Source organism: Miniopterus schreibersii, assembly GCF_964146895.1.
Source record: "Miniopterus schreibersii genome assembly, chromosome: 4".
Classification (NCBI taxonomy): domain Eukaryota; kingdom Metazoa; phylum Chordata; class Mammalia; order Chiroptera; family Miniopteridae; genus Miniopterus; species Miniopterus schreibersii.
This window is the reverse complement of record NC_138105.1, coordinates 22,812,806-22,840,746: the sequence shown is the minus strand read 5'-3', so window position 1 is coordinate 22,840,746 and position 27,941 is coordinate 22,812,806. Positions and strand designations below refer to the sequence as shown.

Below are 27,941 nucleotides of genomic sequence, written 5' to 3'. Positions count from 1 at the left end.
CTCTCTAAAAATCAATAAAAAACATTTAAAAAAATGGAGCCCCAAGAATAGATTTGATTATTTGGACTCTGGAATATATGCAGGTGACACAAGGATCACTCTGTGTAATAGGAACCTCTCGGGCTAAAATAGGGAAATGTTAAGAGGGCTTTACAAACCACTAACAGAGCCCCCCGCTGGGATCAGAGACCTCTAGGCGAAGTACCCAGGGGGTGATGGCACCAAATGTGACTGAGTTTTTGCAAAAAGAAACTGAAGTCTAGGGAAGTGTGGAAGAGGCCAGAGGGGGATGAAACTGGGAAACTGGGGATTGACCTCAACCTTTGTAAACCAGTGGGGGGACAATGGCGTTCTCAGCAGAGGCACCTTCACTGCCTCACAGTTCAGCATCTTGAGAGCACAGCTGCCCCTTGACTCCCTTCTCCAGTGGGACCTTGATGCCTGGGATGAAAATTCTTCAAAACTTGCTGCTGGACTAGAGAAGGAGGAGCCTAAGCAGAGTTCAGGCCCAACCTCCAAAGGTATGGCCGTTGTCTTCGTTGACCATGGATATAACGCCTTCTGTTTAGTCAGTGTTTCTGTGTATAAGATACTTTCACATACATTATTTGAATCTCAAAACAACACTTAGGTATTCTAGTTATTCCCATTAAGTAGGTGGTAAAACTGAGGTTCAAAGAGGTGATATAACCTATTCAAGACTGTAAAACTAGAGGAAAACCAGGATTCACAACCAAGCACGTCTGGCTCTTTTACCACTCTGCTACCATGTTGTGCAGCAGTCTTCTAAGGAATTGTTATCCCCATTTTTTAGGAGGGTAAGCAGGCACTCGGAGACCATCACTTAGCCTAGATTGTCATTAAAAGGCAGAGTCAGGCCCAGCCAGTGTGGCTCTGATTGAGTGTTGACCCATGAACCAGGAGGTCACAGTTCTATTCCTGGGTTGAGGCATATGCCCGGGTTTTGGGCTCGATCCTCAGTGGGGGTTGTATGGGAGGAAACATTTAAAAAATAAAAATAAAAGGCAGAGTCCGTATTTGAATGCAGGCCACACATGTGTCCCTCTGCTCAGCTGCCTCACAACAACCTATTCTTTCATATCAAAGCTATTTTTTGAACTTTAAAAATCAAGCCATGATTCCTTTCTGAGCAGGGCCTGACTCTAGGAGGAAGGTGGGGAGTCCCTCAGATGGGTCTCAGTTTGTCAGTTCCCTGCCACCTTCTCATTTCCTGGCTCAGGCTGTGAAGTTTGCTGGCCCAGTGGCTCTTCGCTTGGCCCTGGGAGCTCCAGGGATGGAGAAGACGGCAGGAAACAATCAGTGTGTGCAGATAGGGTGGTGACTGTGGTACCCAATCGGGAAATTATGGCCTGGGCAGAAGAAGGGCATAGATTAGGTGCCACCCTTCCCTGCATTTCAGTAAAGCAGGCCCATGTGGGGGTTTGGCCGGTAGATGGGAGGTGCTGAGCCAGCCTTGTCAGTGCTCTGCAGAGCAGTGCCCACACCCAGAAAGTTGGCCTGTTAGGTGGTGACGTTATAGTCCATTCTTTCTGGCACTCTGCCTGCTTGTGCACCCGCTGATAACGCATCAGGAAGGGTAAAAGCTGTGGGCATCTAGAGGGGGTGCTTTGGGAGGCTCTTGGCTCAAGTAGATGGCTTTTTACCTGACCCTTGAATGAGCAAGTGGGAAAGGGGAGAAAGAATTGACAGATGGAAAAAGCCAGTTGCGACCCTGTGCATAATGTCGTCATCTGTATTTTTTTTTCTCCAAAGAAAGAAATAGCTCCAGCTGGGTGGTTCAGTTGGTTGGAGCACCATCCTGTACACCAAAAGGTTGTGGGTTTGATTCCTGGTCAGGGCACACATTTAGGTTGTGGGTTCAATTCCTAGTCAGGGCATGCACAGGAGGCAACTGATCCATGTTTCTCTTTCACATCTATGTTTCTCTCTTCCCCCCCTTCCTTTCTCAAATCCTAAAATATACCTTGGGTAAGGATTAACAAAAAGGGAGAAATAAAACCCCACACAAAGTGGTAGTGAGAAACTTTTTCACGTGGCACAGATGATAGACAAAACCTAGTATTGGCCAGGGTGTGGAGAATGGGCACCCTCGGCCACTTTGGGCAGTGTAAATAGGTGTGGCCTTCATAAGGCAACATGGATTAGATTTTAGGGATGTGTTCCCGTGACCCAACAGTCCTGCTTTTTACAATTATCCTAAGGGCTGGTCAGGCGTGGCTCAGCGGTTGAGCGTCGACCTAGGATCCAGGCGATCAGGGTTCGATTCCTGGTCAGGGCACATGCCCGGGTTGCGGGCTCGATCAATGACTCTCTCATCATTGATGTTTCTATCTCTTTCTCTCCCTCTCCCTTCCTCTCTCTGAAATCAATAAAGATATATTAAAAAAAAAACCAAAAAAACATTCTCTTTGGGAAAAAAAATAATAAAAATTATCCTAAGGAGCTGAACAACTAAAGCACAGCTGCATGAATAAGGATGTTTATGGTGGCCTGTTATATTTGAAACAAAGCAAAAGAAAACGGGATTGCCTAAATTCCCATTGGTGAAGAAACTGCTTAATTTATTAGAATCCATACCTAAAAATAGTACAGAAAAATACATAAAAATAGTCACCTGTTAATAGGAATAAATGTTCTTGGTATAATATTGAGGGGAAAAAGTGGCTTTAGAGCAACATGTGACATGATACCCTTTACGTGATAGCATATATAATGTATTTGCACATACACGGGCATGTATCCTGAGGGATGTCTGCAAGGATAATCATATTAATAGTGGTTTGATGGAATTGACTTTTTGTCTCAGTTTTCTGAACTTTTTGAATTTTAAGAATGAATATGTATTTTTTTTAATCCTCACCTGAGGATATTTTTTCCATTGCTTTTCAGAGAGAGTGGGCGGGGGTAGGGGAGAGAGAGAGAAGAAAACATCAATATGAGAGAAAAACACGTACCGGACCAGGGCCGGGGTTCAAGCCTGCAACCCAGGTAATGTGCCCTTGGCCAGAATCAAACCCGGGACCCTCCAGTCCACAGGCCGACACTCTAACCACTGAGAAACTGGCTAGGGCTGAATATTTTATAATCAGGAAAGAATCATAATTTTCACCTTGAAAACAATGTTAGGCAGCGTGAGCGTGTGGGAGTGCGGCACCTGCGGTGGGTAGAATTGCATTCCAGGCAGAAGGAACCACAGGCACCCCGGAAAGGGGGAGGGAGTGCTGAGAAGTTGGTGTGGGGTGGGGGTGGGAAGCTGGGGACCTAGATTGGTGCCAGATTCTGAGGACCTGAGTGCTCAGCTTGGCAGTTGGAAGCAGGGCAGCAGCCTGGCCAGATTTGATTCCCGCTGCCTCTCTGAGAGTGGCCTTACCCCCCTCACCTGGCATTTAAGGCTCCCCTAATTTGTCTCCCTGTTCCTCTCCCCATGTCTCCCAGGGCTCTCCTTCGCCTGGCTCAGACTCACCTCCACTCCTTCACACCCATTCCAGTCCTGTCTTTCAACCCTCTGCACCAGGCACCCTCTAACAGGAAGCCTTTCCAGATTGCTCCAGTTAGCCTTGATTTCTCCTTTCCCATACTCTCACCCTTGACTTCAGACCTGACCTTCGGTCATACCTCAGTTCCTCCACCCATAGATATTTCTTCTCCCAGCACCAGTCGGAGAGGGCCAGCAAGTCACATGAGATGTCGTGCCCTAACAGGTGGATGGCAGTGATGGACTACCTGAGATATGCCAGCTTTAGAGTCATGATGGGGGAGGGAGAGAGTGGGCAGAGACACCCAGGAGTTGTTTTGAGCCTATTAGATCACAGATATAGTGCTAAACACTGTACATCTGTTTTCACATCTGTTTTACAGGTGAGAAAACTGAGGCTTAGAGAGGTTACGTGGCAATAAGTGGTAGCACTGTGAGTTGAACCCAGGCTTTAACTCCAAAGCCCATTCTCTTAAACTCTGGTCTACTTGTCTCAGGCTCACCCTCTGTGGAGGTTGGCTGGGCTAGGCCCAAGGAGGGACCTTCCTGTGCCTTGCCACACCCGGCCCAGTGGAAATGGATTTCAGGGTGGGGTGGTGATGTCCTGTGGAGGATCTGGGGGCAGTGCAGGATCCCCGAGTGCCATTGTCCTCAAGGAAATAAAGGGAGATATTTCCCTGGGGCCCCTGGCAGGGCCACTGTGGAGGAATGTGGAAGGGAGGGTCCGGGACACCTTGACCAAGCAAGAGCTTCCCCACTCAGCTTCTCAGGTCAGTGAGGTGATCAACGACAGTTTTGTGTGTCTGAAGCAACAGCCCACCTGAAAGCCTTACATACTGGTCACATCTGGGTCTCTTCGAAGCCTGACAGCAAATCCTGCAGTCTAGCAGGCAGATCCAGTGCCCGTCTGACTGAGGAGACTTGGGCTCTGGGAGGGCAGGCTGTGTCCCAGGGAGGAGCCCAGCCCAGGGGCTAGATCAGAGGGGCCAGCTCCATCAGCCTTGCCCCGACAGGCTGGGCCAGTCTTTGTGAGCCTAGGGGCTCCTGGGGGTGGCCCACCCTGGGTTCTGTACTGTTGGAGAGTCGAGAAGCTTCGGAAGAGTGGGTACCAAGCTCAAGAGAAGCCCGGTGTTCACCACAAATTGGGGGTGTCAGTACTCAGTACCAGCCTTGGTGACTCATTAGGGTTCCAGCTTGGGGTGGAGGAGGGGTCTGTGGTGTGTGGTGTGTGTGTGTGTGTCTTTTGTGTAAATACATCTTTTGTTAGATCAGGTTTACCCAGAGGGGAGAGGTGTGTGCGTGAAAGGCTGCAGTAGGGTGGGAGTAAGCATCCATCCCAGCGTGTCCTGGAAAGTGCCCAGAGAGGCCACAGTCTGGCGAGCGGCAGAGTGGCCCACGCTTTATGGCTGCGATGTCTGGGAGGGTTTGCCAAGCACTTTCCCCGAAGTCATTGGGATGTTAAGGCCTTGGTTCAATTAAATGGGCTAATATGCTTTGTCTGATCCTGATGAATAATAATAATGTAATGTGATAATAGCAATAATGGTGCCATTAGCTGTGGTTATCGCACGTGGCGCACTGTTCCAGGCACGGACGGGAGGTGCGGCGCACATTCCCACACACTTGGGCTCATTTTCCACTCATAAAATCCCATTCTTCAAAGCCTTTCCAGCCCAACTCCCTATATCCATTTTCAGGACAAATTACCAACACTTAAAAAAATTGGTCCATTTTGCGTGGAAGCCAAGTCCAAATTACTGTTACTTTCCCCTTTGTGTTCTGAAATTTTCAAAAGGGTAGTAGGGGTGGGGAGAGGAGGAGAGGAAGGAGGAAGAGGGAGAAAAGTGTGTGAACAAAGAAGAAAAGAGCGAGCCTTCCTGTTTCAGTAAAAATGCATTTCTGGAATGATGGTTTAGTATTCTCAGGAAGAAAAACTAGAAATGGTGTGCTTATTAAACACTAAGTAAGGCTAAGTAAGCATGACTATTTTTAGTAGTGTAGTAAAACTTTGGTAATTTGGGTCTCTTTAATAAAGCTTCCATGATCCTGCTGGCTGGCAGGCACGCGCGCACGCGTGTGTGTGTGTGTGCATGTGCGCGCAAGGTGGGCTGCAAAGAGGTTGCTGAACGGCAGGATAGGGAGCACAGTGAGGGGACAGGAGAGAAAGAGGGACTCCCCCCTTATGACAACTATTTTTAAACTCTGAGCCCTCTTTGCTTAGCAATAAAAGATTATTACAAATTATTCTTTGAATATTCCTCTTGGCACCTACTAATTTTGACATCTGTTTAAAGGAGAACGTATTTGAAAACAAAAATTTCATTTCTGTAAAAATCTGGAAGCATTTACTTGACACCTGTCACACCAGCCTCTCCCCAAATGAGGCTGAATCCGGAAGGCTGACACATCATCTCAGGTACGTGATGGCCAACACCTCTGGGGCGGGGACAGGGACCTTTGGACGAAGCCCACTCACTGCCTGTCCTACAGATCATAGGTCTTTGTATTTTTAAAATAATATCGATCCATAATATCTGCTCAGTGCAAAAAACTTGGAAAAGACAAATAACAATAAAACCCATTTTCTACCACAAAGGTAGCTGGTGTTAACACTTTGTGTACATCCAGAATTTTTTCTGTGGGTATGTAAGAACAAAAATGGTACTGCGCTTATATACCTGTTTGCAGCCTGCCTTGTTTAGTTTTTTAGAGAAGCTCAGTTTTTAAAAAAGGCATTGGCAAACCTATTATTTGATTTTATGCTAAACTTAGAGAAAAGTCATCCACCCCAGTTGCTCTCTCTTGCCCACACTGTAGATACTCACTAGGGGAAGGGTCCTTAGTGCGGTCCTACTGCACACTGAACGGGGGTGGAGAACAGAGTGCGGGCCACGCGCAGGTCACCGGGGCCCCCCAGGCTGCCAGCTGAAGAGGGCTGCGCGGAAAGGCTTCCTAACAAGCAGCAGACCCGCGCTGATGGCGGGCGCTTGGGCCTTCTGGGCACTGCCTCTGAGTGCCTCTGTGGATAAGGTAGTGGCGTAAAAACAGACTTAAAAAAAAAAGTGGAAAAATACACGCAATGTGCAACCATCACCACCATCCATCTCCAGAACTTTGTTATCAGCCCAAAATGAAACTCTATACACATTAAACAACAACTCCCCACTCCCCTGCTGGCCTGCTGCTGCGCCCACTGTCCCATCTGCTGTTTGAATTTGCCTACTCTGGGTACCTTATGTAAGTGGAATCACAATAGTTGTCCTTTCGCGACTGGCTTAGTTCACTTGCTGTGATGTTTTCAAGGTTCCCCGGTGCCGGAGCACGCCTTAGAAGTGCCTTCTGTTTAAGGCTGAGTAGCAGTCCATTGCATGTATATGCCACGCCCCGTTTAGTCACCTGCTGGACACTGGGGTGGCCCCTGCCTTTTGGCTGTTGTGAATCGTGCTGCTATGAATGCGGGTGTACACATACCTGTTTGAGTCCCGGCTTTTGTTTCTTTGGGGCCTTTATCCAGAAGTGGATTTCTGGGTCATATAGTAATTCTATGTTTAATTTTTTAGGAATTGCCATACTGTTTTCCACAGCGGCTATACCATTTTACATTCCTATCGGCAATGCACAAGGGTTCCAGTTTTTCCACACCCTTGCCAACGCTAGTTGTTTTCTGGGATTTTGTTTTTGTTTTTTTAGGTAACAGTCATCCTAATGGGTGTGTGGTGGTATCTCATTGTGGTTTCTGTTTGCATCTCCCTAATGCCTAGTGACATTAAACATCTCATGTGCTTATTGGCTACTTGTTTATCTTCTTTGAGAAATGTCTGTTCAAGTCCTTTGCACATATTTGAATTGGGTTGTTTGTTTTTCTTACTCAGATACACTTAAAAAATGTTTTTATTGATTTTAGAGAGAGGATGGGGAGGAGAGAGAGCGAGAGGGAGATCAGCAGCCTCCGTTATGTTATGCTTCCCGACTAAGGATCAGACCTGCAATCTAGGTATGTGTCCTGACTGGGAGTTGAACCCACAGTCTTTTTGGTGCACAGAATGATGCTCCAACCAACTGAGCCATCTGGCCGGGGCCAGGTACACTTTTAAAAGCAGTGCCAAGAGCTGGCAGTGGTGAGAGGGAGGAGGGAGTGGAGGAAGGAAGGAAGCAAGAGAGAGCAGAGAAAGGAGTGGAAAGGGGGAAAGGGCCAAGATATATTTTGAGGAGTGAGGGGAAAGGGGAGGCAGCCCCTCAGCACTTTATTCAGCAAATATTTATTTAGCGCCAACTGTGTGCAGACACTTCTCCAAGTGTTGCTGTCTGCATCTGACTACATCCTGGCTCGCTGTGACTGCAGGAGCCCTGCGCACGGCCAGTGCCCTGCCGCGGGCTCTGCGCGCAGACTGGCTAGGACCCAAGTCCCTACAGCTGCCTTTGGACAGGTTGCATGATGTTCCTGAGCCTTAGCTTCCCGATTATAAAATGAGTCTCATAAGAGAAATTAAACATGTACAGTGCACAGCAGGGGGAGGAGCAGTGTGGGACGCTCGGCCATGTGCCTGGGACAGCCAGGCGGCTTTCCTCCTCCTAAGGCCATCCTGCTCTGGGCCTCCACCCCACTCCAAGTGCGGCTTCCCGCACCCTGAACTGTTCCTCTGCGGCATCCTGATTCGCGGGATTGCAGCCCCTCCAACCTGGCTAGGCTCTGGCCACTATATCAGCCGGGTGCCCTGCAGCCACTTGATAGTGGGCAACACCTGCTCTGGACAACACCAGCCAATTGGGAGACAGGTCCAGGGCCCTGCAAAGTCAACACAGGATTGTGAAGAGTGAGGTTCCCATGGTGAGAGGGGCAAGGAGGCAGGCTAGCAAGCGCTGGGAGGAAGCCTGGGAGGGCTTCCAAAGGGAGGTGGACTGGAAGCACCCATTTAGGAAATGAGAAGCTTGTAATACTGAATGAGGTGGAAGTTTGGGTTTTAATGGTTGTTATTCCAGGGCCCTTCCCGCCCACCCCGTTCTGTTGGCCCCACCCTAGGGCTTCCTCAGTGCCTGTCTCAGTGCCTGTCCTCACCTGCGCCCCATGCTGCTCTCTCAACAGCCAGGAGAGTGAGCTCCGCGAAGGTAAATCTCTCTCCCAGAGCCCAGCTGAGCACAGCCTCTTGACATGAATTATAATTGTTCATTTTCCCACCCCCAGTCTTGCCACCCGTACAAATGTGATTCTCTTCAGGAGGGTGTATAGTGCAGTGGATGGGAACATGGACCTGGTGAGAGGGCCTGAGTGCAGGTCCTGACTGCTCTCTCCCGAATATTTTATTCCCAGATGGCAGAATTTTATGGCTTTATTAACACAAACAATGTACACACGATGTCTATTCATTTTCTTCGTGGCACAGCCTTGCATTGGGATTGGTGACTCGATGGCCAGCTGGGCTTCTCTTTCCACACTGGCTCTGTGGTTCTTTGAGGAGACTTTGTGGGCAGTCTCAGCACAGTGAGATCTGTTGCACGTCGGCAGCACTTCAAGCTCCTTGGCGCTGTGGACCAGGAACTTCCGCAAGCCACTGGGCACATGTGCTTTGTGGTGTTGTTGCTCCCATAACCAACGCCAGGCATCATGATCTGGCCCTTGAATCTTCTGTGCACCCTATTGACAACACCTCTGGGTTTCTCAGTCCTGCTTAATTTTGACAAATTGGCCTGACTGGTGCCAGATGAACTTCTTGGTCCTTTCTGATGATCTTGGGTTTCACAGGGCTCTGAGGGCAGCCGTGGTGCCAAGCAGGAGATGGCTGCCACCTCCTAGGCAGTGCCGAGGAAGAGCCACTCTCTCCACATTAGCTGTGCTCTCTGAGCTTCCCTTTTTTCCAGTCTAAGAGTAATAATCCCCTCCCTCCTGTGAGGAGAAAAGGCTGTAATTCTTGTAAAGTGCTTGCACGAGGCCTGGCGCTCGCTTGATAAGGGCCTGATGTTAGCTACTGATGAAATGATGAACACAAAAAGAAGTGTTCAGGCATCGTCACCCCCTGTTGCAGGGAGCACTTACAGAGTACTGACTGCTGATCTGCCTGTCCCCAGACCTCGTGCACAGCAGGGATTGGGCCCCGTTCCTCTGGGTCTCCCGGGCTAGGGCACTGAGAGTCCACGTCTAGGATGGTTCCAGGAGTGGGATGGAGGGAAGGTTGGGTGGGGAAGTCAGCAGGACTGTCAGTCATGACTCACATTCATGACACCCAGCAAAGCTGGAGGGAAACCAAGTTGGATCCCAAATAATATTTAATAACACTGCCATCAATAATAACCATTTATTGAGCACTTATAATTCGAGCACCCCAATTAACACTTTGTGCATTATCTCATTTAATCCTTTAAACGACTGTGTGAAGTGATTGTTATTCCCTTTTATGGAAGAGGAAATAGAGGCTCAGAGACCTTAATTAAGTCTCTTGCCCAGGGCAATTCAGAAGTAGAGGCAGAACTCAAACCCTTGCTCTTAAGAGGTTCCCTCGGATATCAGAGCCAAGTGACTGGCCTGGGAAATGGGGAGGTCAAGGGGCATGAAACCACCCTCTCATTTCCCAGACTGGCCCTTTTGGTGACTGAGACCCTGCTGCTATCTCTTGGGGAGCTGAAGGGTATCACAGAGATGTCTCCAGGGCCTGGACTCCCTGGGCAATGCCCCCTCCAAGGTAGATCGTCTACCTGGGACTTCCGCTTGGATGCTGGGGCCTTAAAGCTAGGGGAGGTAACTCAGGACCTCTCCCTCAATGAGCAGGCTCTTGGGGGTTGTGCACAGTGGCTAATCCCATTTTCCTTTTGTGCCCCACAGTGCCTGCAGACAGTGCTGGGTACCAGCCTCTTGCCCTTCTGCCCTTAATTCATGTGCTCCCTAAACCTGAAGCAGCCCTTTGGGGGTCACTTCATCAGGACCAGGTGAAAACAGATGTGCTCTTCTATTTCCTGGGGCTAGTCCTGTGTTGCCAGCTGAAACTGTGATCTCTTCAGTCCCCTCTCCCTAAGCCCATGTTGCCCATGGTGCTTGGCATGGGGCAGCCCAGTGCAGAGAACGGGCACTGACCGTGTTTGAATCCACTTCGTCACTTCCGGCTGTGTGACCTTGGGCAAGTGACCTGACCTCTTTAAGCTTCGAGGCCTCATCAGGACAAGGGGTAATAAAGACCTTTCTTTATAGGGTTGTTGTGCAGGTAAAGGGGCTCACTGATGAGGAGTATACACTTAGCACATGACTCTGGACCCCAAATGGGCTTAATAAATGATAGCACTTGCCACTGAAGACGGAAGGAATCTCCTTCCTAGGACAGCCTTCCCTGACCACTCTGTTTAAAGCAGGACTCATTTTTTCTTGCAGCACTTTTTCTTCAAAAGCACTCAGCCCAGTTTGTAATTATACACATATTTGTTTACTTGTCCATGAGAGCAGGGACTGTGTCTGTTTTCCACTGCTCGGCCCTTAGCACCAAGGGCAGAAACTCAGTAAATGTTGGCTGAATGAATGATACCCCCTCTCTGGTCCTCTTCACGCAGAGCAGGAGTAGGACTTTCTGCCTTTCTCGAAGGACTTGGCTTTCAGAACTCTATATATCCCTTACCCCCTCCTCCAGAGATGATCTTGCAGCTGGTACAGCTGGTGCAGCTGGGAAAGGGCTGGATACTATCTGTTGTACCAGCCACATAACAGCTGGGTCAGAATAGCTGGGTGGAGCCTGAGGCTGTCTTACACTCACCTTGTTGGCCGTGGTCCTTGATGAATGATGGGGTCATTGTGGGGCTGCTTCTACCCTTCCACTCGTCTGCAGCTGTTTGCCCTGTGGCCCCACGGTCACACTGAGTCTCCACCAGACCCCTCTTTGGCCCCTCTCTCACCTGGAGCTGGGCCTGACTTTTAGGAGAAGGTTCTCTGCTTCCCACTTTCCTCCAGTCCCATCTCTTTCTAGGTCTCCTCTGCCTCCTGCCTTCAACTGACACCAGAGTCCCTTGGTCTTGGCAGATGTGTGAGGCTGGGGAAGGCACTCGGAGTCCAGATGTGATTGTGTTTATGTTTCCAGTGAGGGGTCAGAGCTCTGGACTAGAGCCGTTGGAGGAGGGGTGGCCCGGCTCCAGCCCCATGCCCCAGCCTTCCCTCTCCCCACCTCCCTCCTTCAGTCTGTGTATCTGGCCCTGTCCTTCTCAGAACCTCACACTCCAAATCCTCCAGCATCAGGTTGGGCCATCCTCCAGGAAGGACCCTTCCTCACACCTCATCGGAAGGTGAAAAGACCAGTGGAAAGATGCCTGGCTTTGGAATCTAAATACTGTTGACTCAGTGTGACCTTGGCCCAGTTACATCATGTGGTGGAGCCTCGGTTCCATCATCTGTATAATAGGGACAACACAGTGTTGACCTGGTTTGAGAATGTGTGCACAGGGCTCTCTAGCTATTAGCTTATGTCTAAGCCCATTGATGTGCTTCTCCCCCAGCTCCGCCTTGCCTGGGTCCAGCTCCAGGGCAGTGCCAATCCCTGTCACAAGGTGATTCTAAAGCAGAATTACTGCCCCCTCCCCCGTCCTCACTGCAGCTGCAAACATTTTGTGTTGCCATTAGAAGTGACTTACTTAAGGAAAGCAGAATTTTACAGGCAGTTTACAGGCTGGTCTTGTTCAGGAGTTTCCAAAAGCCAGGGAAAGGTGGAAGCAGCCGGGAGCCTCCAATAAGTTGGGATGGAAGGGAAGTGAGAAGTGAGTCCTGTGTGATGGACACTTTCCATGGCAAGCCACATGCCCCTGGGGGGGGGGGGGGGAGAAGGGAGGCCCTGGCTAGGCTCTGGTGAATCCAGCACCCTCACACCTCCCAGAAGAGCCAGGACAGGGCTTCAAGGTGGGGATACCGGGCCCACAGGAAAAATGGCAACCCCAGACCTAAAGAAGCTCTCAGCGGTCCGATCTCAACGCCCTGGGCAGACAAGGATCACGCACCCCCCGAGAGCCTGCAGTCTGGTGGCCCGCGTGTTGAGGGGGGCTGGGAGGAGGTCCGGGTCAGGGCAGCCCAAGCACACCGCGCCAAGGCTGAGCAACCCAGGTGGTGAGTGCCGGGAGGCGCAGAGAGGGCGAGCTGGGCGTGCCAGGCGGCGCCCTCGCGGGAGCCCGGCCGCCGGGTCGGGAACGGCGGTGGGAAGTGGGGGAATGGGCCCTGGCGGGGTCTGCCTCCGCTCTTCCCTCCTGCCCTCGGGGGCCCCGGTGGCGAAGTTCCCTTTCTACCCGCCTCCCTCCTCAGCTGAAAGAAGTAGTCGGGGCTCCGCAGTGGTTAGCACGCTCGTACTATGGTTTTAATAGACGTACATGGACAAGTCGATATAGACAGATTTATAATTCTATACAGTCAGTCCGACATACACAGGGACGCTGTAAACAGGGGCGCGGGCCGGAGAGCGGGTGTGCAAAGTGGGCGCGGCGAGGGGCCCTGGCCGTGCCCGGAGCTCTCCCGGCTCGGCTCCACTCTTCTAGCACAGCGGCTCCGCCCGGGGCCAGGGGCCACCTCCTAGCTCAGGGGCGGCGCAGGGAACCTGGGCCCGCGGGGACGCTGGGGTGCCCAGAGGCGAGCCCCCCCCTCCTCTCGCCGCGTCCGCACCGCCAGCTGCGGGTTCCGTAGCCTTAAAATAATTTTCCCGGGCGCAGGACGGACGAGGGCTGTTGGGGGAGCGCCGGGGCCGCGCGGCTCCTCAGCGAGTCCCCCCGTCCCGGGCTAGACACCGTCACCCCCGGCCCAACACCCGCTCCAACTCGGATCCGGATTGAGCTAAGGTCGCTCGGCCGGGCCCTGCTCGGAGGGGGCGTCTTGGTTCGTACGGGCCGAGGCCAGGCTCGCGGGTCCCGCGCGTCCAGTTCCCGGGCGCAGCGGCACAGTCCAGGTCCAGCGCGGCGGGAACGCGGGCTACGAGGGCGTCCTCTCGGTGCCGCCGCCGGGCCTGGGCGCCCGCCTCCCGCGCCCGCCTCCCGCGCCGCGCCGCGTCCCCTGCGCGGAGCGGCCCGCGGCGGCCCGAGGACACGCGCACACACCACCCGCGCCATCCCCAGGGAAATTGCAACTCATCCGATTTTTCGCGGCACTTCGCTCCTACGTCTTTTTGTTTTTGTCTGGTTTTGGAGGGCAGAGTGGGGTCCGGAAAAGCAAACACAAAACCAACCCGGAGGGGGGCGGGAGAGGAGGGGGCTGCGCAGGCGCGAGGCCGGCGCGGCGAGCGAGGCCCCGGTGCGTGCGTCCTCCGCCCCCGCGCCGTGCGGCCCTCGTGGCCCGGCCGGGCGGTCAGCTGTTGTACTGGCAGGCGTTGAGGCCGGAGGCCGGGCCCTGCAGGCCGCCGTAGCCGAACGACGAGTGCTGCTTGGACTTGAGCCGCAGGCTGGCCAGGCTCGAGTTGCACGTGTCCCGGTAGACGCTGTAGGGCGAGGCGGGTGTGCCGTAGGGGCAGGCGCCGGGGGACATGGCCGAGTTAAGCGAGGAGCCGGTGAGGTTGTTGATGTTGTTGAGACCCGAGTTGGGCATGCCGGGCACGGCGCCCGGGCCCATGCTCGACGGCATGGTCATGGAGGAGATGGAGCTGGGCGCTGAGAACATGGACTGCGAGGACAGCGGGCTCATGGAGTTGAAGAAGGTGAAGCTCTTGGTGGAGAGCGGCGCGGGCGCCAGGCTCTTGGCGGCCCAGTTGTTGTAGGAGTAGCCGGCGGCGTACACGTCCTCGTAGGGCTGCACCAAGCCGCTGAACTGCGGCACGTAGCCGCCCTTGCACAGGTCCAGCTGCTGGTTGCGCTCGCGCTTCCGCCACTTGGCCCGCCGGTTCTTGAACCAGACCTGGGGGAAGGGGCAGGACAGGGGTCAGGGCCGCGGCGGGCGGGAAGCCGCCCCGCCTCCCGCCCGCGCTCCGCCGCCTTCTCGCCGAACTTCGCCGCTTTTCTTCCATATTCCCGCCCCTGCCTGTTCTCCGTAATGGTGGCTTTCCTGTCCGCTGGAAAAATTAGTCTTTTCCTTTTTCTGATCTTTATCCTGTTCCCCAAGTTAAATCCGTTTTCTTCTAATACAGATCTTTTGTTCGAACAAATACTCGTTTTCTCTTCTTTTCTCAAGCAGCCTATCCTCTGCTTTCTTCCCCAAACGGGTCCCCATCTGTCTCCTGAATAGCCCGTCTTTTCCCTTCTCCCTCGGATACAGAAAATACTTTTCTGCCCTGAAACTTAGGATCTCCCTCCTCCCCCTTCTCCCATCTGTTGTTCACTCCTCCTACGGTCTCTTTCCATCTTTATTGGCAGTATTTGATACTCTCATTTCTGTCCCAAATGTCTATTTCGTTTGGTCCACCCGCTGTTTGACCCACTTTCTTCTCGAACAGCCCATTTTTCTTCCTTATCCCCCATTTTGATCCTTTTGATCAAATATTTAGTTTTTTTTCCTTCTTTCCAAATATCTGACCTTCGCTGTTCCTCTTAATAGTTGATGCTTTATTTTCTCAGCTACTTGATTCTTCTGCTTCTCCCTTAAATATTTCATTTCTTCTCTGCCTCCTAAGTATATGCCAAAGATGTGTGTCTGCAAATATTTAATTTCCTTTCACTTCATACTAGTTTCTCTCTAATCTCCCCCTCCGCTTCTCCCACAGAATTTAGTAAAAACCTCTTTTTTCCCCACTCCTGGTGCTTGCGGACCCTCGCCCCTCTTCCCCGCCGAGTGCCCTCTGCCCTCCCCAGCCGCGCTCCAGCCGGGGGCTGAGTTTCCCCAGCTACTCGCCAGGCCCTGTATCTCAGCCTTCTCCAGTCGCCGGCACCGACTCTGCCCGATTCCACCCCTCAACCCTCCATAAACCCGGGCAGGATTAGTGAGTTCAGGGTTACTGAGTGCTGTCTTCACTCTGGTCCCACCGGGCTGGCTGGCCTGACCGGGGAGTGAGAGCTGGGGTTATGGCAGGGAGTCCAGGTGGGACTTTGGTCTGGCTTGGGATGTGCTCCCGATATGATTAAACATTTGCGTGCCAGAGAAGAAATAATTTTCTCCCTGCTCTGGCAGGAAAGCCTTGCTTTTACTGGGAACGAAAGGGTGAGGAGAAATAGGGTGCTGTCTGGTCTTGATCAGAAATCTTGTTATCTCCAAAGGGACTCGGCCTGATGGTCACTTATCCACCAGAGCCGCTTCCCTATGCCCCTGACCCCAGCCCTACAGGAAACGGAATTAGGGAAAGGGCCCAGCTACTGACTGGTTGAATGGCTGGGGACAAGTCAGGTGGAGAATTCCAGACATTTTGGAGAAGCGGTAAGGATGGGACCATCGTCCCAGGAATTTTTGAGATCCCGGAGCCTAGGCACCTTTCAGGCCACTCACAGGCTGCCAGGCAGAATCAGCCTTTCCCTTTCGTTTTTGGGGAAGGCTCCAGCAGCTCTGAGGTCTCCAGCCGAGGGGACCCGTCAGCGCCGTCTAGGGTGGTCCCATCCGAGTAGGCCCTGGGCCCTACCGGGCGTGGAAAGTTTCCTGGGGCCACAGGTCTTGGGGCTGAGGCTGTGGTAAAGCCGGAGGGTCAGGTAGGATGCGGGTCAGAGGGATCCAAAACGGCAGCTGCCGAGGGCGCTAGCGGCCAAAGGGCTTGGCAGCAGCTGGGCAGATGGGGCCTAGGGTGGAATCTGCTACGATGGAGAGAGGGAGCAGGTCCCCAGGGCTGCGGCCGAGGCAGCGCCGACAGCTGTCTGCCCGCGCGCCGACTCACCCTCACGCGCGGCTCCGTGAGGTTGGTCCACACTGCGATCTCCTCCCGCATGCTCATGTCGGGGTAGCGGTTCCTTTGGAACGTGGCCTCCAGCTCTTGCAGCTGCTGGCTTGTGAAGTGCGTGCGTTGCCGCCTCTGCTTCTTCTTCTTGGCGGGGTCCTCCGCACCTCCGCAGCCCGCGCCGCCGGCACCGCTGTCCTCGGGCCCCTTCGGTTCCCCGCTGCGCTCCTTCTCTGAAGCAGGCAGGACAGGGCGCCCGTCACTTTGGGCTTATGCCCTTTTGTACCCATCCCGGCTCCATCGAAGAACCCGCCATCAGCGCTGGCGACCCTCCCTCCCGCCAGGGGCCCTGGAATTGTCCCCACCGGGAAGAGCCCGCCCAGTGCCTGGTGGTCAGTAGCCATCTCTGGTCTGGGGTGCCTGGAGGAGATAGAGCCCAGGAGCCGAGCTGCAGGCCTGGGCTCCTGGCAGGGCAGGGCCTGCTCTCCCAGCTTGGCTCATGATTGAGCCCAACTGCTAAAGTCAGCGCAAATGTACGATTTTTAAGACTTGGTCTAAATTTGAGGGAGGTCTCTACTTTTCTGAACTAGGATAGAATTTTTCTAGCCTGAAGCTAGCTAGTCTGTGGAGCATGAGCTAGGCGATGTGTGCCTGCAGCCCCTCCACTTTCTTCTCCCCAGGGCTGCCCGGGAGCCCCACTGGGCAGGCAGACACAGCCCTGTTCTTGGTCTCAGCTCCAGGCCTCAAGTCCCAAGGCCCAGAAGATTTTTCCAGCCGCAGTCCAGGCAGCCCAGACTGACAGACTCTGTCTAGGTGACCTGGAGCTCTAGCCTCTCCCCCTTGTAACTACATGCAGTCATAGAAACACTGAAACATAAAAAAATAACTTAGAAGCAAAACACAGAAGCCCAAAAAAGTTCACAGCTCTATGCCTAAAAGCACAGAAAGGGTCACAAATTCTTAAAAATAGTCAGGTAGAAACACAGAGCAGATGCAAAGTAAGAAGCCACAAACACACCCCTAACTAAATACGGTGCTGTACGCATATAAATTCCAGGCAGACACAGGCATTTACTTCTCTGAGATTTAAAAATCAATGTCTTGTTGTAGATAGCTTTTTAACCCCTCTCAATAATGTCCTTCTAGAGGTAATTTTTAAATCCCAGGGAAATATAACACTATAGTTAGATAACTTAAATTCCCAAAATAACACTACTGTAAATGGGTTTTGAACAACTACCCGAGAAACGCGCCATTTTGGATTGACTTTTAAAAATGTCCTGAAGAATAATGTTATATATTTTAAATTCCAGAGAAATATACCTACTATAGTAATTCTTTATAAAAAACAGTTAAAATTTAAATTTATCCTCATAGATTTGGTTTTAAAAAGCAACCTATAACTACATATTTCTCTGGCCTTTAAAAATAAAAACCAAGCAAAGGCCATGTTTAAAACTTTTGAAAACAAAAGTACAGTCCAGCGTTGATTTTTTTTTTTTTTTTTTTTTTTAACCAAGCAAACAGAACCTCTCAGAAAGTCACTTAGGGATGCAAAACAGAAACAAATAGAGATTAAAAACGCGTAGAGAAACACTCGGCGGTGGATTAAAAAATGAACGCATAAGAGGAGCCCTCGGCCTGGGGAGCGGGGAGCTCGCCGGCGTCGCCGCGCTAAGGACGGCGAGTGCGGGATCTGATCGGGGACCCTGGAGGTCGGGCCGGGCCGGGGTCAGCGGAGCCACTGCTCACACCGCCCACCCAGCGGCCCAGCTTGGCCTGGGGGAGAAAAGCTTGAGTTCGGACTGAAAGGTAGCTCGGAGGGAGACGTGCCCCCAGCGGAGTCGGAGCCCTGGCCAGGCGGCCTGGCGGGTCCCGGCTCCCGCGGCGCACATGGGGCCGGGATCCCAAGTTTAGGGGGTCCTACCCGGAGCCGGGCCGCACCCCTAGGCCCGCTCTCCCTCGCTGTTCTCTGGCTGTTTTCCTTTTCCTTGAGGTTGTCCCTACCTCGACCCCAGTTTGCTTTTCTGACTTTTACCGCCACCCCTTCTCTTTGGTATCGCTTTCTCAATCTGTCACCCACTGTCGGGGTGTCTGTCCCCTTCTCTGTCTCTCTGGGTACTTTTTTCTCACCCTCCGCCCCATTCCCTTCTCGATCTGCTCCTCTTCTTGGGTCCGAGCGGCCCCGCGGCACCCAATTGCGCAAACCTAACTTTCCCGCCGCGTTCTACTTGCTCCTGATCAAGAGGGGCTGCCAGTCGCCCCTCGGGTTGTAAGTTCGTGCATCTGCCGGTCTCGTGGTGCGTGGGGACTGCGTAGAAGTGCCTTCGTAAAGCACTGAATGTCCGCTTCATAAAGCGTGTAAATTTCCGCGTTCACGGTCAAATGGAGAATGGGAAAGGGAAAGGTCCTGACGGAGGCGCGGAGGCCAGGCCCTACTCCCCGCTCCCCGCGCCGGGGCAGGCTCCATGTGCGCCTCGCGGGGCGCCGCGCTTACCTGGCAGCTCCGTGTCGGACGACTCGCTGGCTGAGTTCTCCAGCGGCTCACGGGGGTCGGCGGCGCGGGCTAAGTGGAAGGCGGGTCCCATGTCGTGCGGCGGTGGCTGCGGCGGCCGGAGCCCCTCCGGCAGCCGCTCCAGGCTCATGCCCCCCTTGAAGGCGTCCATGGAGGCGGGGACCGCGGCGGGCGCTCCAGGGGCCGGGGCAGGGCGCACCCGCCGCCCTGGCTGCGACCTGCAGGGACAAGAGCGCAGTGCCTAAGCGGCCGCCCCCCAGGGCTGCCCGCGCCCGCAAAGTTGCCGCGCCCGCCCCATGGACCGCCTGGGGCTGCGGGGCCAGGCGGGCGGCAGCAGCAGCGGTTTCTCGCGACCCGGCGCCCGGCTTCGCGCTCCGCTCCCGCCGCTCGGGCGTCAGCCGCCCGCCCGGCCCCGGCTTCGGCTCCCGATCCGGGGCCGGTTTCTAAGGCTCCGGACGGCTCCGGCAGAATCAGTCTTAAAGCGACAGCGCGCACCGCCAGGTTCCAGCAGTCCCTGCGCTAGGGGTGGTGGGTGGGGTGGGCCTGGGTGGGAGGGGGCCGGGGAGGAGGGAGCGAGCGAGCGAGCGAGGAGCGCGGGCGGAATCCAGCCCGGAGCCGCCCGCGCTGCCGCCGCGCCCTCTCTGCCGCCCTCCCTCCCGGCCTCGCCCGCGCCCTCCTCCTCCCAGGCACCTTCCCGCCGCCTCCCCGCCCCCTCCCCCACCCCCCGCGGCCTCACCGCGCCTCTCCCTCCTCCCGGTGACACACCGAGTTCTCCCTCGGCCGCACAAAAGAAACGCGTCTGGCCTGTAAGTCCCGCGCGGCTTGTGCCCACCTCGAGCCCCAAATGACTTGTTTCGCTCAGAATCAGCTGTCTGGGCCGAGAAGTCCCCAGGCCCGGGACGAGAACAGCTCAGGATGAGCGAATGTTCACTGAGCAGGATCGCACCGAGCCGGCGCTTTCGAGCCAGAGCCAGGGCAGGGGCAGAGCCCGGGGCCGGTCCCGCCAGCTCCCAGCAGCGTCCTCGTCGAGGGGCCCGCGGCCCCTCCTTCCTCGGCCTCTTCTCCCGGGACCTGAGCCCGACTGAGTGACAGCAGCCTGTGCTCTAATGGGCCCCCGGATGCTGCCTCCTAATTAGCTTGGACCCTCTCCCCCAAGGCTGCTGCTTAGGTCCCCGCCTCTGCACCGCAGTCAATTTTCCGGGATTGGGATAGAACTGATGGCTTCTAATCAGACGAAACGTTTCTGTTGGCTCCAGGCCGCTGGCGAGTGCAGCAGGAGACCCCAAGAACCCCGGCCAGGCCCCACAACCTCTTCTATAGGGCTCTCTCCCCTTGTGTTGCACCCTTAACCCGCCTGGCCAAATCCACCAGGCCGGGGCCTTGGCAGTCACGGGGTGGGCCTCTGCCCCCTTCAGGGCAGGTTTGTAGCCGCCTGGGGCCTCCACTCGGGCTTCCCAGAGCTGCAGGCACAGGCCTGGCAGGCCAGGTGACTGCAATTTCTCAACCCTGGGCCTGCAGCCCAGGAAGCCTACAGTGGAGCTTCTCTCATGGGCACAGGAAAAGACATTCCCCTCCCCACCCCTAGGAATGATCCCCTCTCCTTGAGTCCTACTTCAGTGAAGTTTGTTGAAGAATTTTGCTCAACAATTGTTAACTGGTTCGAAGACCTCAGAGTCTTAAGTAAATAGGTGTCAGCTGGGGTGATAGGATGCGACCCTGACCTGTTTTTCTGGCCACAGCTGGACCCCAGGCTGCCCTGTGCTCCTCACTTGCTGACCAGTTCCACCAGGCAGGAGCAGTGCTGGGCTGGACAGCAGCCTGGGGGAGAAACACTGCCCTGCTTTCCAGGCCCAGTGCCTCCCCTCGGGGCCCAGTGCATCTTCATCTCCTCCTGGGGGGGGGGGGTCTCTGCTTGGGTCTGAACATGGAGGTTGTCAGCATCTGGGATGCTCTGCAGGCACTGCCTTGAGCCCCCACCCTGGCTCGCCATTAGCGGGCCCCATGCTGAGTTCCTTGGTGAGGATGGCAGGGGCAGGGGTAGGGGCAGGCATAGGGTGGAACCAGGCCTGCCTCACTCCCTCGGCCTCACCCCAAAACCCCCAGCTCTGGGCCCTGGGGAGAAGGCACAGTTCCTTAGGGCCTGGTCCACTCCCACTGGGTGCCTGTGAGCACAGGGAGCAGGGTCTGAGGATGAGGCCAGTTGCATCTAGGAGTTGGGGAGTCTCAGATATTCCTGTCCTTTCCTCCCAAAGGGAAGTTTGTCTAAGTTGAGACCCCCAGGATGAAAACAGTCTTGGTGTGTGTGATGGGGGTCCATGTGGTGAAGTATGGTTGCTCAGCATTTGCTGCATTTGCCATCAGCCCCATCTTTTACCACAGTTCTTGGCTGAGTCTCCTGAAGCAGCAAATACCTCCTTTCAAGGAGGTATCCAGGTGCTGTAGCATGCCCGGAGTGCCCCTTCACCCACCACCTTGTAGCTGCTTTTACCCTGACAGGACAACGTGCTACCCCACCTGCCTGGGTACAGACAGGTATGGGAGCATGCATGCACACATAGGTACTGCATACCTATACAGGTGTGCTGTGTACACACAGACCCATGTACTCACTGCATCCGCACACAGGAGTGCTGAGTACAGCCACATATGTGTACACACAGCCAGGCCTCTGACTTTCAGAAAGTTGATGATGTTTGGCACAAAATCATCACTGGTAGGGGAAAGGAGGTGTGTTCTAAGCATTCCAAGTGCCAGGCCAAGGTGTGAAGCACAGTGCCTGTCTGAGTGGGAACATGGAATGGATGTTCTGCCTATGGCTATCCAGAGACTGAAAGTCACAGTCCTCCCACTCCCCAGAGGGTCTGAAGAGTCAGGCCTTCCATGGATGGGGACTGTTTTGTGATTCTTGACTCTGCATCTTTAGCTATTAGGTCTGAGTGGCTTGCATCTCTCACTGTTGATGGATTTCATGCAGTTATTGATCACCTGCTGTGTGCCCCTCTGGACCCAAGCCTCTGGCAGTGCTCTAGGCAGTCACAATACTCCCTACATTTGGAAATACTAATGGCTGCTTTGTGGATGGAAATGCCCTGACTATTGTGGGTGATGCTCCATATCTCTAGGGCTCTGAGCCCCAGGGAGGGGCTGAGACTATTGGGGACTGCCCTGGGGAGTCTGTTCTGCTGGACCCAAGCAGCGCTGAATGAGCAGGGGCCCCTGGCCTGATCCTGAGTGTTGACTGGAGAAGGGACCTGTGCGCTCTCTCTTTTTCTTCAGCCACACCCTCCGCTGGCCACTATCCCAGGCAAGATAGGGGCTTCTCGCACTCTCACAGATATCTCATACATGCACACAGGACTGCAGGCAACTCTCTTTCAGGAGTAAATGTAGGGGCCCAGTGTCCCCCTGGCTTTGCTATGTACCCTTGGGCCAGGTTTGACCTGCACTGTACCTCAGTTCCCATGTCTGACATGGCACACACTGCCTGCTGCTTCAGCCTCCAGCTCACTTGACAATGGGACAAGAGAAGAGGAGGGAAGGGGGCTTCTGGAGCCAGAACCATGTGCCCTATTCTCCATCCCTCCAGGCCACACAGTGCTAGTAATGATTTTGTGACTTTCAGGAAAATTGGGGCTTTGAGTCCTGGCTGGGCTGAACAGAGAGGAACCTGGGCTGCTGTGGGGGTTGAAGTTGTCCCTATAGGGACTCTTCCTGAGGCTGGGCTCACTCAAAACAGACTCTGCGCCCAAGAATGGTTTAGTAATTTTATTTGGGAAGGGTGGTTGGAAGGTCCTCATGGAGGGCATCCTTCCACCTACTCATGGGGGTACCCTGCCCTAATTTTCAAATAAGAATCAAGGGATTTTTAGGCACAGGGAAGGAATGTGCCATGGCTTGCCCCCAGGGCCATCCATGACTCTCTGGGACATTCCAGCCCTAAGCCTCTTAGGCCGTGGAGAAGTTCAAACTAGAAAACCCAGTTTGGGGAGTGCAGCCGGGACCACCTACTGCCTTCCGCCTGGTCTAAGACCCCCTCCCCAATAAAAGCTTTTATTTCTTTGAATGCAAGTAATTACTGGGTGAGGGGGAAAAGAGGTACTCAGGTAGGCACTGGGAACAATCTCACTGGATTCTTTAGGCTTCAGAGGACCGCAGCCTGAAGCTTCCTGTCAATTGGGGTTCCCCAGCCTGCCCTGGTGGGGAGAGAGCTGGGGTGTATTCAGGCAGGATGTCTAGGTGGGCTGCCTCTGGGACCACGGAACTCAGAATTCTCTGTCAGCAGCTGGTAAGAGCCCATGGATCTCCCTGCTCATGGCTCACTTGAGTCCACTGGTTGCTATCTGATTCCTCAGAACGGCTGAGCCAAGCAGAAGAAAAGGCTAGGAAAGTGGAAGTGGCTGGTCACACACCTGGGGAGCAGAGGGTCAGCTTTTACAGTATCACAGTCTGCTCTTCCCAGCAGCCGATTTGCTGAGAGAAGGGCACTCTGAGCCTGGCCCGAAGGTCAGCAAGTGCCGCCTTTATGTCCTAGAGTCCAGGCAGCCTGGCCTCCACGTCCTAGCCCACTTCTTCCTTTTCCCAGTAGAGATTAGGAGTCCCAAAGCCGTCTGAAGAAAGGGCAGGGGCCAGCAAGTCCCCTCCTGTGCCGCCTGTAGCTTTTGCCATTATCCGGAGACCTCTACCTCCAAGTGGACAGCAACCGGGGGCTGCCTTCCTCCGGCCCTGGCGCCTGTCAGAGACCACGGGGATGCCAAGAGAATACCAAGCCTTAGTTTCTCAGAAAAGTGGACTTAAATATTTTTAGATTAAGGGAATCCCTAAATAGGAAAACCTCGGAACCAAGGGGCCTGGGGCCTGGGGTTCCGATTCCTGCGATGCCGGCTGCGGTGCGCTCGCCTTCCCCCCGCTGAATCCGCTCAGATTCAGGAGGCCGGTCGGTTTCAGAAATCCAGACCCGGGTCTGGAGAAGCGGCTGTGGCCGGGAGCCCTGCGTCAACAGCTACACCCCGAAGAAGCCGCAGGAGTGTCTTTATTGGATTCTGAGAAGAGCATTTGGGGTTTCTCTTAGGGTAAGGCAAACCCCGACCCGTACCAGTGAGGCAGGCCGCGGGCCGGGGCGCCTCCCAGCGCTGCGGCGGGTCGGCGGGGCCTCGGCGAGCAGCGCCGGGGCTGCGGCCCAGGGCTGGGGCTTTTCTCTTCTGTGCCGTGGCTGCCCCAACGAACAAGCGAACGAACGAAGCGGATTCGTTTAGGAAAAATACCCTCTTGACGCGAAGCTAAGACAGAAGTCCCCTGGAGTGCCGAGGGGCCATCGCTTCCTCTGGTGCTGGGGCCCCCATTCTTGGGGGCCTCGGGGAGCAGTGGGAGGCCCTCTCGCCTACCCTTTCTCACTGAGGTCCCCGGCGGCCCGTGCTGCCATGAGGGGCTGTGAAAAGCGTCCAGGGCTCTGCCCTTCACGGGACTGGGGCCCGTGCCCTCGAGTCGGCCGCCTGTCGGGGTGCCCGGGGCCGAAGCGTGGGGCAGGCCCACCGGTTCGGCGAGGTGGCGCTCGGGCGATGGCAGCCGGGACCGTGCGCCGGGCGCAGGAAGGAGCTCCTCGCGCTGCCTCGATGGCGCCTGGCCTTCCGCGCAATGCGCTTAGTCCCGCGCCACCTCTGGACCCCACCAGCGCCCGGATCGGACAGCGCAGAACCGGGCCACCACCTCCCCACGCCCCTAGCCCAGCGACTCTTACCCCACCCGGGCTGCGCTGTGCCGCTCGGCTCGTTGGCTATGGGCTCGCTCGCCACCAACTCCGGCTTACGTTTCGCCTCTGGCCAGGGCCCAGGCTCCAGCTGCGTCTCCAGCTCCGCGCGCAGTTTCGCCCACGCTGGTTCGCTACATCCCAGCGTGCAAGGTCCGGGCTGCCTCGGCGGGGCCCGCTCCTCCCGCCACCGCCGCCCGCCCGTCGCCCGCGGGGAAGGCGGGGACACGGGCTGGGGAGGCGGGAAGAGGGGAGGGGAAGCGAGGTGCTAGCCTGGACTAACGGGGAGGGGGCAGCGCGCAGTCCCGCGGGCTAGGGGTCCAGGCCTCCCTCGGGGTGCAGCAGGGGTCTGCGGGGCTCGCGGCCAGGGCCTGAGGTCCGGAGCTGCCCCGGGACTCCACGCGCAGAGGAGGGGCCCCGCCGCACGCGGACGAAGCTGAGGCGGGTCTGGCCTGGCCCGGTGCACGTTCTCTCCTTTGGGCGCAGTTTCCCACCCGGCGCCCGAGGGTCCCAGTCCCACCGCTGTTTAGTTGGGGTCTGGTCAGAATTTCCTTGGGTCCTGCCAGGTGAAGATCAAACCCCTCTTCTGCGATTAGACCGGTTCCCCTTTCTGCTCAGCCTGCGGGAGGGAGCTGGTCTTGCACGTTGGCAGAAAGAGACCGTGGTGCAGAGCTTGGCAGCCAAGGAAGTTTGAGGACAGACCCCAGTGGGTGGGTGTGTTATTGGGGAGGGGCAATCATGCGACCTGCCCTGCTTGGAGGATCCCCCCAATCCTCCTTTCAGTGGCTGGGCTGATAAAGAAAGGGGAGACCAACCCCAGGAGAACAGATGTCTCTCTGGCCCCTTGTTCAGCCCGTCTCCTGCACACTCTCCAGCATTCGGCCTTCTGGGCCCCCCCACGGGGGAGGACATGATCAACGTAGCCCCATTGGCCTGGCTCTGGCTGATGGCCATTGGGAGATAGGCAGGACTGATGGGGACTGGGTTCCACTGGCAGGCGACTGCTGTCCAGTGTTGCCCATGGCCAGATAACCCTGGGCAGGAAGCCTTGTGGGGGAAACCAAGTGGCCAGCAGAATAGGCTCTTGCTTTCCCCAAGTGCCCAGTCTGAACCTGCTGCTCCTGGGGCCATGGGATGGGACCCAAGTCGGGCTGGTCGGTCCATTAGGGTCCACCCTCAGTGTCAGAGGTATGGGGCCTGCCCACAGACAGCCGCAGGGCTCTGGGGCTGTGGCTTTGGCTCAAGGTGCCAGGAGATGGCAGTGTGATGGCCAGGCATCAATGTTTCATGAGGTGCCGTCACTGGTGGCGCCTCCCTGCCTGTTTCTCCCTGACAGCTGCTGCGGGAGAGGCCACAGCCCAGTGTCAGACCTGGCCCAGGCTCACCCTCACCCCCAGGGCCAACTGGCCTGAAACACGGAGACGTGGGACCCCCTCCAAACATCCAAATTCAGAAGCGGGCCTGATCCAAGCCTGTAGAAGCTGCAGTGCTCAGGCCCTGAGGGGTGGCCTCTGCACCCTGTCCTGATATTGGGGGATTCCACAGTCTTCCCCTTTGCTCTAAACAGCAGAACACCTCTCTGGTGGGTGTACGTGGCGCAGTGCACACAGCATCAGAAGGGTTAAGAACCGAGTCCTCGAGGCCTGCAATTTCAGACCTGGCAAAAATGTGGGCTTGGACCGTGCGCTTCAGGAATTCTATCCTCTGCTTCTCCCGCTACCACAAGGTCTGTTTTATGTGTGAAACTGGTTTGTTGGCTGGTCTGGCCCTGAGGGCTACTAAGCTGAAAAGCTTCTGACCTTGTCTCGGGCAGCCTTTCCCCCACACCCCAGGTGCCCAGGCCTCTTCCGGCATAAAAAGCAATTGCTGGGCCCCTACTATATATGCCCCCCCCCCCAGCTAGCTGGGGGGGGGCTTTCACTCTGGCACTTGCATTGGGAAATTGCACCTTCCTACCCCTGCACACCAGCAATTTCCCTGGGTTTGTTCCCAACAGTGACTGGTCATGTGCATGAGATTCTCTACATGCCCTTGTTTCCAGGGAGAGCCGGGGTGCCACAAAGCTGCCTCTGAGACCTGATGGACAGAGTTGGAACCTTGTCTGTGTCTTTTACCAGCTGTGTGGCCTTGGGCAAATCACATAATATCTCCCAGCCTCAGCTTCCTTGCCTGTGAAATGGGAGAATAATGAGAGTTTGCAGGCATTGAGAAATCTATGAGATGATGGAGGTGAGGGGTGTGTCCCTGTGTGGGGGTGGGCAGCCAGGCTGAATGTTCATGGTGATACCTGTCAGGCTGCTTTGTTCTTAAAAACAGTTTGCTCTTACTTTTGTTTCCTGCTTTCCCCAGGGTGGTCATGATGGTTTACTCAGGTAGGAGCAGGTCCCTCCTCTGATTTAGTAGATCTGCCCCCTCATCTCCTGCTTAGCTACTAGGAAGTTTCAGATCAGGGAAGCTGGGCAGGCCAGTGGGGTGGGACCAGGGCCCAAAGGTGGACTGAGTTGAACTGAGGTGGGCGAAACAAACTTTTTATGATCTTATTTTTGCTTCTTTCAAAAATAATTTTTACAATTTCCCTTTAGATTTTGACATCATGGGGCACATACATTCCCACTTTGAAGGCACTGAGGTCAGGCATCAGAAGGAGGAAGGTTGGAGCTGGGTCTACCAGGAAGAGAAGTAGCACAGTTCTGGACTATCACTTTAGCTTCCAGGTTCCTAATCAAAAAAGGTCAGCAAGACCGGCTGACACATTTGCTTTATCATTCCTTCTGAACCGACATGCTTCCTCTCATAAGAAGCTGTTCTCCCTAGTGTAGAACTCTGAGATAAATTTGTGACACGATTCACACAAAACATAATGAATAGCCAAATGTCCTCAGCTGTCACGCAGAAAGGCACAACCGTTCTTCAAGCAGATTTTTAATCTCAATATCCAGTAAAAGTAGGGAGATGGTCCTTTCCCTTTACAGTTCTTATTGCAGTAGTATTGAAATCAGTATTTGTGTAATGATTGATTGAAACCTGTTACCCTGATCACTAGTAAGCTTGATAGCAGGGCCTCCAGCCTCTCTTGCCAATCATAGGACCCGCCCTAGGGCGGGCAAAGGGGTTTGGTTACGCTGATTGGCTGGATGCAGCTCACAGGCCCCCTGCTGACCAATCACTCTGTGGGGAAGAGTGACTCGGGGCTATGGTTGGCCAGGCTGGAGTCAATGGGCTCCACCCCAGAAGGGTGAAAGGGGGAGCTTCACCATTCTTAGGAATCCTCACCAGCTCCCTCAAGAATAGTTGCTGCTCTCCTGGAACAAGGTCTCTGAGCTGCTGGAGGCTGGGAATGGGTTGGTTTGCAAAGAGGTCCCTGCCCTGTGAAGGTTCTCCGAGGACTGCTGAAGGTGTTGGTGGAGAGTCCACGTCAAAGTGATGGGGAAGCATGGGCTCTATTGGGAGAGTCAGAAGTCC

General features: G+C 54.9%; 1 protein-coding gene and 1 pseudogene across 4 annotated transcripts; both read right to left on the bottom strand.

Annotated features, from left to right (window-relative positions):
• Positions 1–8,853: 8,853 nt before the first annotated feature.
• LOC308555654 (large ribosomal subunit protein eL32 pseudogene) lies at positions 8,854–11,263 on the bottom strand (annotated as a pseudogene). The gene is made up of 2 exons: positions 11,227–11,263; positions 8,854–9,283 (listed from the first exon to the last, which is right to left on the bottom strand). The product of its transcript is annotated as a large ribosomal subunit protein eL32 pseudogene (transcript).
• Positions 11,264–12,779: 1,516 nt separating this feature from the next.
• PITX1 (paired like homeodomain 1) lies at positions 12,780–24,700 on the bottom strand. 3 transcript variants are annotated; one of them, XM_081137216.1, is made up of 4 exons: positions 24,471–24,700; positions 18,719–18,954; positions 16,222–16,454; positions 12,780–14,324 (listed from the first exon to the last, which is right to left on the bottom strand). In XM_081137216.1, exons 2-4 carry the CDS (start codon positions 18,885–18,887, stop codon positions 13,782–13,784), a joined length of 945 nt encoding a protein of 314 aa, XP_080993342.1. In that variant the 5' UTR covers positions 18,888–18,954; positions 24,471–24,700; the 3' UTR covers positions 12,780–13,781. The 3 variants fall into 3 exon arrangements, with proteins under 3 accessions (XP_080993342.1, XP_080993343.1, XP_080993341.1); XM_081137217.1 differs by having other exon boundaries at positions 24,540–24,700; XM_081137215.1 differs by lacking the exon at positions 24,471–24,700 and adding an exon at positions 19,569–20,046.
• Positions 24,701–27,941: the final 3,241 nt, after the last annotated feature.

Bases quoted from the DNA above. Each gene is read 5' to 3' on its own strand.
- PITX1 (XM_081137216.1), bottom strand. From the start codon at position 18,887: ATGGACGCCTTCAAGGGGGGCATGAGCCTGGAGCGGCTGCCGGAGGGG. The intron at 16,455-18,718 runs GTAAGCGCGGCG...TGCCTGCTTCAG, and splicing joins GTCCGACACGGAGCTGCCAG to AGAAGGAGCGCAGCGGGGAA. The intron at 14,325-16,221 runs GTGAGTCGGCGC...CCCTTCCCCCAG, and splicing joins TCACGGAGCCGCGCGTGAGG to GTCTGGTTCAAGAACCGGCG.